Source organism: Dromaius novaehollandiae, chromosome 23, assembly GCF_036370855.1.
Source record: "Dromaius novaehollandiae isolate bDroNov1 chromosome 23, bDroNov1.hap1, whole genome shotgun sequence".
NCBI lineage: Eukaryota > Metazoa > Chordata > Aves > Casuariiformes > Dromaiidae > Dromaius > Dromaius novaehollandiae.
This window is the reverse complement of record NC_088120.1, coordinates 6,481,905-6,499,349: the sequence shown is the minus strand read 5'-3', so window position 1 is coordinate 6,499,349 and position 17,445 is coordinate 6,481,905. Positions and strand designations below refer to the sequence as shown.

Below are 17,445 nucleotides of genomic sequence, written 5' to 3'. Positions count from 1 at the left end.
ATTGCACATGCTGATCTTGCAACTGCTCATACAGAGGCCAAATTGATTCCTAAAGGAATTTGCAATGAGTATAATTTGCAAAATCCAATCCATTTTATTGAAATTCAAGACAAAACCTGTAATGACTTTAGCCGGTCCACTGCGATGCTCAACTCATCTTTTTAATGTGCCATTCGCTCTCACTGGTAGTCGCTTCAGCTGTTGCTTCAGACTGCAGCACAGAGCACAGTTCAGAGCATGCTGAGTTTTGAACCACTATGTCCAGAGCACCTTCACTCATTCACTGCGGTCCCTACTTACGCTCATCTGTTACCTAACTTATACCCCAGTTAAATTCACCCTGCAGTTGCTCTAAAGGTCAAGTGCAAAGGACAAATTTTGTTTGGTTTGTATCCTGACTCTGCTCTTCCATGAAACAACCTCCATGTTTTATCCCAAAGAAAGATATTCTGCTTGTTTTTATGTCAGAGGATTAACTGCTCCTACCCTCATTGATTTACTATAAGACCTTTTGGAAAAATTTATGCAAGCTTTGAGAAAGAATATGAACAGCAAATCTGTCACAGAGATTTTTTTTTTCCTCCATAAGTTTGCTGCAAATTCAATTCAAGCGCATTTTCATTAAAACACAAAACAAAACAAAAAAGGACTGAGTTTTAAACAGTCACACTAATTGCTCTATCCCCTTCACAATTGCTGTGGTTCCCGTCTCCTGCGATACTGCAGTCCCACCAGACTCGAAGCAGTCCTCCAGCATGAAGAGCAAAGTCAAGATTGGATTTATCTGATGTAAGAGGCACTTAAGGAAAACGCACTTTCTAAAAGTCTCTGAAGACCCTCAATGCTTCGTAAAAAAATGGCATCTTCCTCCTGCTTTGCAGATTAGCTACTTCCTTGCAAATGCAACATTACAGTGTATTTCTCCTGAATTAAACAGCCTACAATTAAGTGCCAGGATCCAAATTGTCATCACCTCCCGAGCAGAGGTAGAAATATTATTTATGCCCAAGGCACTGAGGCAAAAACATCGACTCAGCACACAGAAGATACTAGCTTTGTCACATGCCACCTAATTACAGGAGACATCTCAAGAGCTGGGACTGCCAAGACGGACCCCCAGGCTGCACAGCTACCTCTGCCAGAAACCAGGTCAGGCTGTGCGCAGGGGATGCAGGCGGGGAGACGGAGGAGGAGGGGGCATGTACCGTGCAGTCTGGAAGGATCTGCGACGTAAAAGTGAATCAGCAGCCCAAAGACAGCAGAGGGGGAGGGAGACCAGAGAGAAGCAAAACCTGCTGTCGGAATCATGTTTCGGGCCTAAGCACTCCAAGATCAAGGAGTAAATAAACAAACACAAGAAGAATCCTATTTAGTGAAATACCCCATGGACACCAGAGGGTTAAGAGGGATCCTTCCCCTCCCTTTTTAAGGGCACTTGGGTATAACTTCTGAGTCAGTAATTTATTGCATATGCCATGGCTGTAAAGCAAACCGAAAGGCATTGCCTGCGAAGGCAAAGGGAATAAAGATGTTTTCCAAGTAGCTCTAGGAGCGCCTGGCTTTCCCTCAGGCCCCGAGAGCGCAGACGGGGACTCACCTCTTCCACTGTCCATTTGGCCACGTGCTTGGCTGTGAGGCCCGAGACCTCGGGCAAGAGCTTGCAGTGCTGCTCCCAGCAGAGGTGGAGGCGGTGGCTCGGGTTGGAGGACAGGGAAGGCATGAAGATGGACTGGTGGAGGGCCTGCTGGAGATCAAAGTCAGGCTCTGGAAAAGGCAAGGAGACAAGTCAGAGCAAGTTTCGAGCACGATTACAACAAAGCAGGAGGCAGGGTCACACTCTGGACGGAAAAGCGAGGCAGGGCATGCAAACACAGCCATGCACTGCCATTACATGGCACACTGTGGTTTGGGGCCTTCTCCCCACCCTCCCAAGACAGGGAAAGAAAAGAAAAAAAAAAAAAAAGATGGACAAGATTGCTGGGCCGGAGGCTTTATCATTAGCTTCTTCTCAGCAAAATGATGTCACGCTGCTAACACAGAAGATGTTTGCAGCGTTTTATTGACAAGGTGGAGGAGTTCTGGTAACAGCATCTTCAGCTGGCAACTCATGGCATCGCTCCAGCTCACAGCTGTAGCCAGCCTGCTAAGAGCCCGGCGCACGCCAGCTCACGGCCCCAGGAGGCTCCCAGGCCGGCAGCGCTGCAGGTTACCTCCAGCCATCAATGCCCTCCTCATATGCCAAATGATGGAGGTTTAAAAATAAATAAAAAAATAAGTAAATCACCCCTCCCCAGTGAGATCACTTGGGTAGTGCAGAGTCATGGTCCTACAGGGATTTGGCCGGTTATACAACAGGAAGGGAAGCGGAGGCTGGAAACACCGCGCGACGCGTTCCTGTGGCTCGCAGCGGTTCGCGTGCCCCGTCCCCTCGGCCCCCCCGCACGCCGCTGCCCGGCCTTGCTCCGTCTCGCCGGGATGTGCCAGCTTCCAGGCGCCATCGCGCGGCACCGGGACGAAACGCCCGGTTTGCTACGGTATTAATAACGAGACCAGAGGAGGAAGATTAACCTGATTCAAAACTGCACGTTGTGTAAGAGTGCACTCCGAGCAGGCAGCGACCTGCTATGGGGAGGACGTACCAAGGTACATCTGGGGTTAGGGAGCATCCTCCCAAAGAGGGGCACATACACGGGATTAGGTCTTTCGCGGTGGGTCAACGGAGCCTGAGGGAGGACCGTCCAGTCCAGCCAGTGGCCTACAGGCTCCGTGGGCTCTGCGTACGCTCCTGCTCCTTCAGAGAGCTGGCTTAGCCTCACCGCTCCGGGCAGGAGCTCCTGCCTGTGCCGGGGCTTTTGCACTGCTGTGTGAGCACTGCTTCCATCACCGATCAGCTCCTGATCACTCTACACCCTCCTCATCCTCATGTCTTGGCTATTCTTCACTTCTGCCCACATTCTTCTATCCCTGCCCTGATCACCACCATTAATCCTTCCAAACCTCAGTCACACTGATAGCGCTGGAGGAAACAGCGAACAAAAAGCATGCCTGCTCTGAAGCGCGCATGCGAACGGTGAGGGGCACCTGGAGGGACAGGAAGGCTCACGGTAACGCTAACTGTGGTATCTTCTTCTTCACTGAACCCAAATCTGGTGGGGAAATGTCCAGACTACCATCTGAAGAAATTATTTTCTTTTTGAGAAGGAAGCAGGGTTCAAATAGTTTAAAAATAGACGGGATGAAAGCTTTGGGCAATTGCGAGATTGCAGGTCAGTGGATTATTGGAGAATTTCCCTCCACTGATTTCTGTTTAAGGCGAACATGAAGGGAGAGGAGACAGCTTTCCCTGCCAACCGCAAGCGCGCTCAGAGCTGGCAGACGTCTCTAGCTCTGACTGCAGAAGTCAGCACTAGGTAAAAATGAACAGAAGAAAAGCTAGGCACCTGTCCCAGTTTGTGCCTGCTTAGCTATTTTTTGATTGGAGACTTATTACCATGTTAAATCCTCCTAAAAGCCTGGTCAGCTTGGTTCTCTGATACGGCTTTTTATAGCAAATCTGAGAGTTAAAACATATGGTTTGCTAAAGTGATGTCAGAAAGCTTCTCTTAAAACTTAACCTGTCACATACCAGAAAAAAAAAGATATTGTTTTCCATTTGATTTTTTAAATTTCTATTTCACCCTCAGGAGAATTTTAAGAGTCACTGCCCCAAATATCTAAATATGTTTCTGAGAATCCAGCGGGCTCCATAGAGAGGAGTCAATGAAACTTGGTCAAAGCCTGGCAGACAGATGTTAAATTTAACTTGACACCTCTCAGCAGAACCGTCTGCCAATGCTTCTGGGCGACCTCGCAGCCACATTCTTCATAGCTCATTAAATACTATGCCTGGCACAGACCGCCTGGGGAACGAAACCCCCTCACCGTTACAGAAGAGTACGCAGTGGTAGAAAAGGTGAGGCAATCTTGTCTTCTCAATTAATAAATAGGAGGCTTCACTCTACAAAGTAATAAATCTCATACTGCTAAGGGATTTTACCCTTCCTCCTCATTTTAAAGGAAGCAAGGGGGAAGAGAATTAAGGCTACTGTTACACCATCCCCTCGCACATGTGCTTTCTCTTGGCTGTGGAATCAAAGACAAAAAGAATGTAAAGCTTTAAGCGGTCCTCGTGGTTTTTGTATTTAACACACGCACAAAAAAATCAACCAACCTTTTCCGTCGTCTTCCTGTTTCACCAGCTGTAACTTTATATAGGCATGCGAGCACCCAAGCCTGAAAGCATCAATCACAAACCATTTCAAAAGATGCACAAATTAAGATAATTACTCCTTTTTACAAAGATTAACGGGACTTTCAGAAACTAAGATCTTTTCCCTCTTAAAAGTGGCACTTGCACCACACTGCCCCAATCTCTCTCTGTCTCTGCAAGCAATACTGTGCTATTAAGTTCACGGCTAGAGCTCAGACGCAAGTTTACAGCAGGAAAAAGAGCCCACAAAATAATGGGAGGAAGGGAGGAGATTTAAAGTTAACATGTCATTCTAAAACCCTATGCTGCAAATCTCTGATCAAACTGGGCTGTTCTAAGCCAGTGATCTACATCTGTATTTCAGATATAGCAGCACCATCAAGAAACACAACCGTTAATACATGAAAACACATTGCAAAAATCTTATTTACTTTTTTGGTTTGGCTTTGCTGGCTGCAGAGGATTCCTCTTCTACTGAGTCTTTCTCCTGACTGTTTCCAGACTGTTCCGACAGACTCTGAAGGCTGCTTTGACATGATTTTTCACCGCCTTGCGCAGATTTTCTGTAGAGACAGATAATTGATACTAGCTAGGCCAGCACGCTCTGTTCCCCTTTTCCCAGGGGAGAGCAAAGCCGGCTGCTTCTTGCAAGTGGAAGCACCAGCTACCATCTAGTGGTGGAAGCTCCCCTCTCTCCCAGGATAATTACTGGGGCAGCACAAAGTGCTTTTTACTCTTTAGCGCCAGTTCAGAGATATTATGGGAAATACATTTTCCCCTGTGGACTGGGGCTCTGATCCCAGCAGCTACCAGAAACCCACTGAAGCATGCGTTCTGATAAAATCAAGAGATTTAAGATTTCTGAATCCTGATACCTCTGGATAACATTTAAGAGTTTCCGTGACTGCGTGTGATGCATAAATTGAGCTACACAGTTGTCCAAGGACGGGACAAGCAGTAGGGTGTTATAAGATTTGCATAGTGAATTCAAACCTCCCACTATCAGGAAATGAAATATTTAGAACAGAAATATATTACAGTTTTAAAATGCCTTTATGCTGGGCGGATCCTGAAGCTCTGAGCAAACTTTATGGTAACAGTGCTATTGAAATGCAGTCAATCCTGGGGTTGAAGCTAGCAAATGGAGAGAGAGCCCTGCATGCTCTGCATGGGGGAAGGGAAACTTTGGCCATGTATACCTAGGGGGAAGAGAAGTATTCCTTTTGTGTTACCAAATATACCTTGAAAATGTCAAAAATCTAAGCAAGGCACAGACTTTAAAATATGCAAGAGTCCTCATCTACTACGAAGACCAAAAGTACCGCTGGAGATCCAGTGAGACTGGATTCCTACAGGCTAAGGGTGACAACAGCTAAAGCCTTCGTGTCCAGGTCTGTCCAATGACACATTTTAACTGCTTCCTGCTGTCCAAAAACTAATACACAGATAACATGTACATTATTTCAACAATACTCAAGTTCAAGATTCTCATGTAAGACAACAAAATATCTGAAGGAGCTCAACTTGTTTGCCAAGTGATACATACACAGTCATTACACCAATCAGCGTAATGTAGCCGACTCTGGGGTGGAATGAAGTTACAGTTTAATGGTGCAAAATAATCTTGCTTGACAGTTTTAGGACAGGAAATGAAAGAAAAGAATATATATTAAATTGAAACAGCAAGGAAAAATTTATGGAGACAGAATGCAATTTCCTTTGTTGGAATGCAACCAGAGCAGCAGGATTAAGGAACCAAGAAACCTATTAAGGCATATGAGGGTACAGAAGTGCACTGTTCTGTGTTAAGGTTGTCTGGGGCATGGGTCAATGTTACAGACAGATTAACTCAATGCTTTACTGCTTCTCTGTAGATTCCTGTGTTTTTCAGCCTTGTAAAACAGTTTTGCTCCCTGGTTACCTGCAAAGGAAAAGGGTTGAGCTCACCTGGAGAGTGGAGAGTCCTCCTGGGAAGGCTCTCCTGCTCCCCCTAGAAATGGAGCAGCTGTATCTGGCCTCTTGCTTTTCTGAATGCTGTGGCTAGGGGAGGGTTTCTCCCCACTCAGACGGTCCTGTAACAAGTTTTCTCTGTTGAGATTCACTTCAGAATATGGGCAGCCAACTAACCTGTGTTACCACAAAAGAGAGAGAGAGAGAAAGAGATTATAATACATGTTTTTAGGTCATCTAGTCACACCAGCCTCAGGCAGACACATTCGTCAACAAACCCAGAAAAACACAACAATTCTGGGGATGCTGCAAAAATCTTTAGAGGAGCAGACTGTAGGCTTAATAGCTACAGGTGGTCCTGTGTGGCACACAGCAAGAGAGCAGCAGTGGGCCAGAAAGGAGATGGAGATGTTGCTTCACGCTGTGCTGGCAACTTAAATGGATGAGCATCAATATAAGTGAGAGAAAAATTAATCCTAGGGTCCAGAGTACAGGATGATATGGACAGAAGAGGAATAGCAAGCTGAAAGAGTTTTAAGGCAGGGGTTGTCAGGAAAAGGAGCATGATGCACAGTTACTGGGATGAAGGTATTTCAAACACACAAGACAGGTCCTTTTGAGAGGATGCATGGGAGCATTAGGGGGAGCTGATCTGACATCGAAACTGAAATGACATTATCAAAACTCAGGCAGGTGAACTTCTTAAAAAGCAGTGTTTCACGTATTCTACCACAGTGCATGACTCTACTACTGCTCTGAAGGACACAGCCTCATAAAAACAAAAGAACTGAGGCCAAAAACACTTCTGAAAGAGCAATGATATTACCCAGTTTCAGGCATGGGAAACCAGAGGACTGCATGGCAGAATTAGAAAGCACTCACCTAACTCATGTTTTTAAAGTCAGCCTAGTCAGAGAAGAACAGTGTTCTTCCTCTCTAGCCTGTTTGTCTGAGGAATATTTCATGAAACAAAGTCCTGCAAATTTCACTCTGAAAACTTCAAAGCCCTGACCACATTATGTGACACTGGATCTTCAGAACTCCTCCTATCTGAGATTGCTTTCATACTCTGTAAGATGATTTAACCAAGGAAAATCCTCCTTTTCCAAGAACACATAAGAAATTGGAGGCAGAGCACAAGACAAGAGCTAGCTCTCCCCACACCTATGCTATAATAATTTATCCACATTCCCTCTCCTTTTAACTGCCTGCTGGCATGCTGTTCTTGGGTAGGTTATTTTACAACAGAAATATCTTCGCTGATGCTGGGAAGTAGAAACTGGACTGAATTAACCTACACTATTGCAGTTACAGTGAATCTACAGGTGTAAATCAAATTGACAGTGGAATAACAACACATTTAGACACAAGAGGGAGCTGCAGCTACAGTTATAACCATCTCCAGAATAACCACCCTGCGATAATTTCAGGGTAGTGCAGGTGCTTGTTGCTGCATTATTACTATAGACAGCAAGCAGAAGCGGAGAGGCAGAGCGCTTATAAGGAGACCTCATACACGTACGTATAATGTGTTCCATATCGTGGTCCCTTGACATGGCCGATACCGTGACAGCCTGGAGTAGGACATGTTTGTCCCGCTGTTCCCACTGGACCAACAGCACCTGGTAATGAAAAGAAAGTTAAACAGATTTGTAAACGCTTCCCGCGTTTGAAGAGCAGGTTGCATTTCAGAAAACGTACAACATGACAATATGATGCCATCTACTTTACCTAGTGGGACCTGCAAAGCATGTCCAGTCTTTGCACACCAGCCTACTGGGTGAATGTCAGGGCTGTCCGCATCGACCCAGAAATCGTAATTATAGTCCCAACCATCAAAATGTATCTAAAAGAAGCACATAGCACATGGCCTTAGTGAGGGATACAGTCAAGAAAATGATTCAGCTTTTACTTTAACCTCTCCCTTTGTTTCACCGTGCTCAACTTGGGCTGACTCATTTGATTCTTCAAGCCATGCACAATCATCCTTTATATGCTCAGTGTAACTATTTGTTTTCCTGACCCCTACAGCTATGTTTTACAGAACAAAGAGGTTGTGGTGACTCAGTCAAATCACAGGGCCTACAAGAAAGCACAGAGCATGGGTTGCCCCATCAAACTCTATACTTCAGACTAAATATCTGCAAACAGAATTGCAGAATTTTCTTTTTCTTCTGAGAATCCAAAAAACACCATAAAAGCCAATGAGTCTGGCCAGTTTTGCAGTGAATAGAGCAGAATTTTCTACCGGATGAAGTGACTAGTAATAAGATTTGGAACACTCTGCATTGCTGGTTCAGATCCAGATCAGGTTGACAGAGGCTAAAAATCACTGGTGTTTAAAGGCTGATGAGTTGTTTATGTCTGAGAGTTTCAGGCAAACGTGTGGCCATACTGCAAATCATGCTACTATAGTTGGCAAAACTTGACTTTTTCTTTGCGATCACAGTGATAAGACTGAGAATCAAATGGCCAGCGGGGAGCAGACTCCACTCCCGCCTGTGTATCGCCCTTCAGGAAGGAGGCCTGTTGCCAAGGAGCCTCCATCAATGCAGCCTTCATTTTTGAAGTTGTACCTTGATACGACGGTCATCTTTGTCAACTATTGTTGCCACTCTTATCAAGATGGGATTTCTTCTGTCCACAGCCTCTAGCTTCATATTAACTTGAAATCCATGAGCAGGACGCTGGAAAAGAGGATTGTGAGTAGAATGCAAAATGCAGGCAAGGTTAGGAGAGCCTGAAACACCCCACCATTGAGCACTGCTCTCCACTACATATTAGGTGAGGTGGAGGATCTTGTTTCGGTCGCTGTGGACACTGTTCATGTCCCACAAGCCCCCACTTTAATGGTTAGCAAATGGTTAAGGGCACTGTTAGCTCCTGAGCACATGTGAAGAGTTTAGTGGTACAGGAACCACATCATCTCTTAATGGGAAAAGGGCTTCAAGTTAGGGGCTGAACTATATCGAGGCACCACTCATGGGCAGCCTGTCTTGCTGCCGCTTGTGCTCTTTTCAGGGAAAAGCACAGTGAGCCATCATCTGATGAGCTCAATCCCTCCAATTCTACCAGCTTGAAAATCACTTAACCATCTGAAGAAATCTGAGTAACGTATCCTTCTTGGCATCAGATGCAGCAATCTCTGCCTAAGCTTTCGGATACTACTGGGAGTCACATCCTCCTAAGCCTTCATTTGACAGGTGGGCTGGAAAATGCAATTGGTTTCACTTCACTGCACTGCAATGTTTTTCTCCTGTACAAACATTTTGTCATACCTGTAACTTCACACTGAGGACACCCTCTTTCCTTCCCAGCATGAGAAGACCTTGTAGTGGGAAAATCCCTGTTACCAAGACAACTGGAGGTATTTCAGATCTTTGCTTTGAGCCTGGGCTTAGACCTGCTTCAGGAAGAGCTCTCCAGAACAACATCTTCCAAAGCTAAAGAATATCGAACTAAACACAGGTTTAAAAGTGCTGTCCAACTCAACTCACTTGCAGCAGACATCGAATGTAGGGAATGCAATAGTATCCTTCCCTTTCAAAGTACTCAGTGGACAAGCAACAGCAGGGAGGGAGGAAAAGGCTGTACAGATTTGGGGAAGGGCAGAAAAGCCAGTCCTAGGAAACTAGGAGTTACATTAAGGAACTCATTGGCATTGCAGGCACCAAGCTATGGAGCTGGTCTGAGCTCAGCAGACAACATAACCAAGGGGAAACACTCCAACCTGAAGTGTCACTGGTGAGGGACAGCAGCGGAGGGCCAGGGGCCGAGCCCAGAGGTCAGGATGGAAACGTGCAGCTACTCTGATAACGAGCATCTACTTGTTACCGACTGCTGAAACGACAGCGCTGGGGAACAGTGCTGGGACTCCCGAGTGGTTCCAACTGGAGGAGCCTCATGTCTGCAGCTGCCGACTTACCCTTTCCCAAACCACTTCCCTCGAACGCTAGTGTCTTTAAACTATTTTGTAAAAACACCAGAATGTCCTTTGATCTCATGCATCCCGTTGCAACGCCCACAGGGGTAAACCTCCAAATAACAGGCAGCATTTATGAATTTTTCCATCTTTCTTTAAATTCCTCCTCTGAACTCCTTAGCTGGGGGTTACAGAGCACTGGATACTCATTCGAGATGGGCCCTCCTTCACTTGTGCACACAAAGGTCAGGATTTTAGGCAGAGATGACAGTTATTTCTAACTCACGTGTCTGAACGAGACCAGAAGGTTAATGAAACGATGATGGTATCACTCTTTCCTCACAATCTTCCTTACCTTTTTCACTGTCAGTAGCTAGGGGGAGGGAAGGAAGCCCACTTCTGAGACAAGGGGATTACAGACTCCAAATCTAAAGTTCCTCTTTGGTTTTTTCACAGGGATGCAGACATTTATCCATAGGCTTCCAGACATGTGACACACCAGAATCAGGACAACCTAAACCACTTTTAGTTTTAAGAGTGGCTTGCTGACCTTGTCTTTCTTTCTTGGGGAAGAAATCTGAGTGTTAGAGACCAAAATTCTGCCCAAATGATGAGCAAAGCTACCCGTTCAAGCATTGCTGGCATTTTTGGCATTGGCTTCTGAATGCTTCTGAATTAACAGCCCACGACAACGGACTGAAACAGTGACAGAAGTATTGACTATGAAGCTGTCTCCTCCCGCATTTTTGGGTGGTGAAGTCCAGATATAGGATCTGCTATTTGTGCTGATGATCAGCTTCTCCAAGACTACGTATGATAGCTCTTGAAAACTGTTAAAAATTAATTCAGTGAGAAATGCCAGCTCTGGCTCTCAACCCATATTTTTAGGTACTGATTTGCTGTAATTGCTAGCTGTAATAATAATAATAATAAAATCAATAACTGTGCCATGTATTTGCACTTGAGACCAACCAGGCCAGAAACATAATGAAATTTGATCTTGCAAGAGTTCTATTAACCATTAATGAATCAAAGCCATTCTTCTGTCTCATTTTTTGAAACACAGTCTTGGATACTAATTTATAGTCTGGAGTTTCATGGGAGGCATAATCAGCCCTCCTTGCTGTTCTCTCAAAGTCAGATTTTTGAAGGAGCAGAGCAACAGTTCCAGAGATAATGGTAATATGGGCTAAAAAGTCAGACAAGGCAGGCGCATCCCCCCTGCAAAGACACTGCATTTTAGAAGAACACAAAAGAGGGAGCAGCCAGTACTGAACAGGCTCCCTGTCCTGAGGGAAGTGCTAGTATCTTTGGGTGTCCTTTTTCATCATGTTTTCAGAAAGTTTTCTTTTGTATTCTGAAAATTTGAGGGAAGAGCACCACAAGGATAGATTTCTGAGGATTTAAGACTGGGAATTTTAAACAGGTAGTATTTCACCGTTTCTTGTTGCGTCATAAAGAATTTTATCACCCTTCCATAATATTTGTATTTATACAAAATTAGTCCTATTGTTCCCGTGTAGACCAATTACTGCATTCTTCTTCTCCTGATATATTGAAGGTTCCCATTTTCCAGCGCGGCTGGGATTTTAACAGCACGGCTCAGAAAAAGGCTGAACCTACGCCAGGGGCAACCAATGAGTCCTGCTGACAAGCTTCATTGATTATCCAGCTCACCGGCTCCAAGGTGGTTCATGTGCTGCACTTACGATTGAAGATGTTGTCTGTTCGAGTGTGGAAAACCTTAATCCAAGGGATGCTTTGGAGTTTCACTATTCTGCAGAAGACTCCAGCCGTGGCCTTCCCATTCTCTCGGGAGGCAAGATTGGCCTCTTCCTACTCTGCAATAACCCCTGGCAGCCCACAAATGGACACCTGCTGAAACCTAGCAATTATCAGTCTTGTTGGGCTGGATTTTTACCTCCCTTATCTGAGGCCTCCCTGATTGCTTTTCCCTCCTCGCTCCCAGAGAGCTTACCAACAAAATATACCGGAGGGCAGCAGGTATTAACCTGCAAGTCTAACTTCATCGAGCGCAACCCAGACAAGTGTCGCAATGGCACAGAGTTTTTATACATACTGCAAAGTCTAGCGAGGTGAGCCATCAGCCTGGAAGAAGCTACTATGACATGAAAAAATCAATGTTAAAGCATTTAAACAAAAAAAGTCTTTAAAGCAACTTCTGTTTTTGCTCACAATGAGCTTCCATCCAAATAAATGCACTGAACTCCTCTGTAGGGAACTGAAGACCTCGTTCCCAAGGTTGAAAGAACTATCTTCAGATTCAGTCTGAAGGATGGTCTTGCACCATCTAGGAGTTTGGCAGAAACACTCTAGCATCTGGTAGTATGCTTATTGCTGTGGAGGGCACAATGGGCTTCTTCTTAGAAGAATTTCAATCTATATAAGCCCTTGATAGGAAATTTTCACTCTATGTATTCCAGCCTCACCAACCAGAGGAAGAGGGATCTGCACAATTTGCAAGGTGAAAGTATTTTAGAAGAGTTTCTTGAAGAGAGAATTTCCGGCAGTAACACACATCAGTTCCTGATCGACCCCAGGCAGAAGTGGACCAGATCACCCTACCCATGATACCAGAAGAGAAACAGGTGGGCACAGATCCTTTCTTAAGCTCCTCAAGGAAACCACAGCTGGTTTTGACTTCCTTTGGGATCACCAGAAGGCAGACAGACACTGACAAGGTCCATCTCTCAAAGAGGAGGATCTGAGTGTCAGCTACTAAATGCGAGGCCGGGAAAGACCATACAGAACCAGTGGGTACCATGGAGACAGTGGGACCCAGCAGCTACAGCATAGCAGATATGCAGGATGTGAGAAAGAAAAGATGTTTTGTTGTCTCCCCATTTATTTCAGTGCAGACTTTGCCTATAGCTTATCTGGCAACTAGAGTTACATCCCCCAAGTTACAATAGGGAGATTTTCCCTTCCCCAGAGTTAGGCAGCTCCAGTGACGTGTTCTCCCTTGCTCAGCAAACTGCAGAAAGAAGGTATTGCATCAAGACCCCATCCCTTTCCATTTCTCTGAAGCGCCTCCAGTCCCCACTCCTGTTGCCCACATTCCCCTGTGCTGCCCCATGCCTGCAAACTACTTGCTGAGCAAGACGCAGCACATGTGTCACCTAGCCAAGCTCAGCTGATACCTCCCCACTTGCAGTGCTGCCTTTCCCTCTCTACCATCTCTCGCTCATGCATCGATATTCAGAAGATCTATAAGGAAACATTATCTTTGAGCTCTCTAATTCCCACCAATTACAGACATATTTGACGAGCAGGTTATCTAGGGGAGAGGGGAGACATCTGATGGAGGAATTAAAAATATCCTGTTCTCCCCCAAATACCCCCCCACACACCTCCTCTTCCCAGTCCCTGCAAAATGTCCCCAGTTCCAGGCCAGTGACATCCTCTTCTGATCCCAGTGAAGAGAGACTCTGGAAAGTCTGCTCAACCAGCATGAGCCCCGCTCAGCTGTCACCTGGGAGGTCCCCTTCACCCACCCAGTTGGACCACGAGCAGAAGACCAGCTCTTTCTCCTCTCCATGCCTTCTCTGAAGTGCGGCACTGCCTTTCATGCATTCCTCCAAAAGCTACGATTATCTGTATGTATTGGAGGTTTTTCCCTTAACTCTGTTAATGGAGGAACTGAAGTCATTTAGTCAAAGATACTTTTAAAGACAGCTTTTCACCACATTTTTTTTTTAAAGTCTCATAGTCTGCTCTTGTGTTTTCTTTTAGCAGCAGAGGGGGATGATCTTTAACTCAGGCTCAAAGCAAAAAAACCACAATTTTACCCATTTGGCACAGACATGGTGAACCACCGTCACATAACAGATCTAGCAAGAAAGGGTAAATAGCAGCACGGTTTTCTCTCCTTTCCTGACTTAAGAAAAATCAGAGATTCACCAACCAGTTTGAATGCTCTTGCTGGGGCTGCCTGAGAATTAGTTTCTTCTAAATACTTCTCCCATGAGAAGGCTTTGGAATCCTTGTATCCTGGAGGAGGGTGGGAAAAAAAAAGGAAGATTAACATTTAAAAAAAATCTGCAGTTATTTGTTACAAACAACAGAGATGAAGCTATGTAGCACATGGCTATTACGTTAATTTAGCCCTTATAAAGGATGACACTGGAAAGTGGTCTGTTTATTCATACACACCACTTAGAGCACACACAACAGCACTGCAGATTTCCACAGCTTCCACACAGGGCTTTAACCCTGACAGAAAAAACTTGAACAGTTTATTTCTGTACAACTTAATCAATTCTTATTCTCTAGAGAAAGCTGCCAATTAAAAGCTAGTCAGAGGATTCTGTGATGTGGAATGGCACCACCAAATTAATTTCTTTTTTTATTAACTTTTCTGTGTGAGTGGCTGTCAGATTGTAGAAACTTCTCATCACCTCCTACCTACTCACCCATAGCTGGGTAAAATTAGCAGCTTGGAGATAAAAGATTCCATCACCATTACCATAATTTCAGGGATCTACATAGGTTTGCTACTGTAACAACCACGCAACGTTTCTCTCTAGCAGTAACTTCTAAGCTACGTTTAAGAAACATTTCTACTTCATTTTCCTTGTTATTTCAGTATTTTTGTAGCTTCAGTGTTCTCTTTTGGCAGGAGGGGCCACCACAAAATGCACAGGACAGTTTGCAAATTGCTCTGCATATGAATCTCTCAGCGGAGAAACCAGAATTGGCCGTAGATCCTGCTAGGGGCACAGGCAATTCTGGTGTTAGCAGAGGAGCTGCTCACCACAGCCTTGTTGCATGCTGCAGGAGAGGGAACAGATGGGGTGCTGCTGAGGAGTAAGAGTTTATAACCCCTTTAGCATCTGCAGCAAAGCCACAAAGGCTAATCTTTCCTTCTTGACGGAGCCTGTACTGCCACCCACTCTACTAAGTTTGATAATCGGTAATTACAGAACTTCTTGCTCCAGAGCTGTCAATCTAGCAAACAGCAGACTTTTTTTTATTTTTTTTAAGGTGAATGAGAGCTCTCAAGGCCTGAAAACAACATTGATTTTCCTGTAGGCTCTGTACTTTCTCATTTGCCACTATTCCTTTTCATTTACTGAATGCCAGTGCAGCAGCAAAACGATGTGGCTTCAGTTAATCCTTCATTTCCAAAAATTCCATCTTACCATCGACAAAATTGTGATACCAATTCCTTTTTCTTCCAGCTCACCTTAGAGGAAACATTGCAAATACTTCAAAACTCTCTTTCCCTTCTGAAATCAAATTCAATTGCAAGTTACCAAACCTCATTCCACTGCTTGAAAGAGCTATAAAACAAAATAAGCTACTGCAGCAACAAGTACGAACAATAACATTGTTCAGTCAGCAGAGAAAAAGAGAACTGAATGGAACCTGTAACTTGCAAATACATAATTATGGAAGATGGAGCTTGCAGGTTTTTTGACTGAGGCAAGAAATAAGTCTCACTTTCAACATACCAGGTGGTGTTGTCAGTGGGGTTCCAGTTTCTTGGCAATAACCAACAGGACGAATACATGGGCTGCTAGCTTCGCACCTGAATCAAAGAGAAAAAATTGGCACCAGCCGATTTCAAAGCAAGAAGAAACACAGAAATTCAAATGCTGCCTGATATGCCTTTGCTGGGGTAACAGATGCTTTCAGTGGGTGTGATCACAGTGTAAGAGACAAGCATTACCTTCTTAGAACTGATAAAGTTAAATTTTCAAGGCATTCAAGCTGCCCTGAGAGATAGGCAAATACAAAGAAGCCTTAGAATATGTTTGGTGCTTAAAAAAGTGAAAGCTGCATGTTTTTTAATAAAACATGGACCATACAGACCACCATTCAGCCTGGACACAGACTGTCAAAGTTGAAACAAAAAATGAACAAAAACACTCGCCCCTAACAGAAACACTATTAATTTGGCATAAGGGGCTATGACTTTTAAGGCCTTAGCTTAGAAATGCACGTTAGCCATTAATTATAGTTGAAAACTAGTGGTGTGTGCCTTGGCTCCTAACTTTATTGCATGTTTTGATCTTCTGAGTCCCTGAAGAAGATGGGCCAATGTGAAATAGCTCCTTTAGTCACATCTGCTCCGAGGAAGGGACCAGAGCAGTCTTTCAGACCTTGGAAAAGCCTGCGTGGTGTCAGCCAAACTATACTTTGAAGCTTTGTCTGCTTGTATTTTGTATTGCAGTTTTAAAATTCAAAGCAAAACATGGCACGGAAACAAAGCTTCACAGACTAAAACAGTAAAGGAAGAAGATCTAAAGTCCTGTAAATTCACACACTGGTATTACAAAGCTCTGGGTGACACATCTAAGGCAAAAAAAGAAAAGACCATTCTGAAGAAAAGAGCAATACAGGGCACCCCCTTTTGGTTTTTATAGACAACATCAAAGAAAGTGTCTCATTTCATGTGGGTTGGAAAACATGGACCGTAGATAGAAAACATTTCCTTTATTAATACTCCACCTGGCCCCAGAATGAGGGCAGGAGACCAAGATTCTCAGGTGTGAAACACAACTGAAGAGCAGGTCAGGACTTAAAAGCCTAAATGTTGGCAACCACTTTTACTTCAAAGGCACCTTTTCTAAACTTCACTGTAATAAATGGAAAGATTTTTACTGACTCCAGTACTGCCTGCTTCCAAATACAAGTCTGCAGAGAGACATGCCACCACCTGCTGCTACTTCTGGAGGAGAGGACGATACCACTTCCAGGTGTCTGTCACTACCGAGCGGAGCCTACCCTTCCTTCAGCTCTGCCAGAGCAACGGATAATGTGAACACTCCTTAATCTTTTATCTATCTACATTTGAGAGCTGATTCAAGATCCCAACTTTAGTGACTACGTTTAAAATATTAGCTAATACCATTAGTGAAAAGGTGAAATAAACCACAGTCTATTTGCAGATACATTTTAAAAACACATTTCCTTTACCAGTAGTCATAATTCTCGTCCCAGTTATCAAAATGAATCAGCAGGCGGTTATCCCACATGTCAGTGATGGTTGCGACGCACATCAGCAACGGATTCTTCTTGTCCACTGCCTCTAGTTTCATTCCCAGACGAAAACCAGATGGCATGACAGGCTAAGGAACAGGACACCAGGAAAGGGAACATCAGCCGCACTGTAGATCAGGCCATTTAAATTACTGTTATAAATGCATTTGTTGCAGGTTTTAACTCTGACATGCACAGACCAAAACACACTCTAGTTAGCAGCCTGACAGTGCATCTGGCAAGAGAGCTGCAGACAAGATCTCTGTGTTCTGACAATAATTGTGACCATTTCTAAAAAAAGCCTGAACAACAGGATCTC

At 44.5% G+C, this 17,445-nt stretch overlaps 1 protein-coding gene across 5 annotated transcripts in view; it reads right to left on the bottom strand.

The window, feature by feature from the left end:
- Positions 1 to 17,445, bottom strand: part of LOC112981187 (lethal(3)malignant brain tumor-like protein 4) — a 49,806-nt gene that overhangs the window by 10,524 nt on the left and 21,837 nt on the right. For all 5 annotated transcript variants that reach the window (XM_064524948.1, XM_064524947.1, XM_026096654.2 and 2 more), the window contains 10 exons: positions 17,064 to 17,215; positions 15,596 to 15,672; positions 14,047 to 14,132; positions 8,776 to 8,886; positions 7,931 to 8,045; positions 7,722 to 7,821; positions 6,197 to 6,376; positions 4,681 to 4,812; positions 4,211 to 4,272; positions 1,598 to 1,764 (listed from right to left, as the gene is read on the bottom strand). In XM_064524948.1, coding sequence (XP_064381018.1) covers positions 1,598 to 1,764; positions 4,211 to 4,272; positions 4,681 to 4,812; positions 6,197 to 6,376; positions 7,722 to 7,821; positions 7,931 to 8,045; positions 8,776 to 8,886; positions 14,047 to 14,132; positions 15,596 to 15,672; positions 17,064 to 17,215 — 1,182 coding nt within the window. The remainder of the gene's footprint in view (positions 1 to 1,597; positions 1,765 to 4,210; positions 4,273 to 4,680; positions 4,813 to 6,196; positions 6,377 to 7,721; positions 7,822 to 7,930; positions 8,046 to 8,775; positions 8,887 to 14,046; positions 14,133 to 15,595; positions 15,673 to 17,063; positions 17,216 to 17,445) is intronic.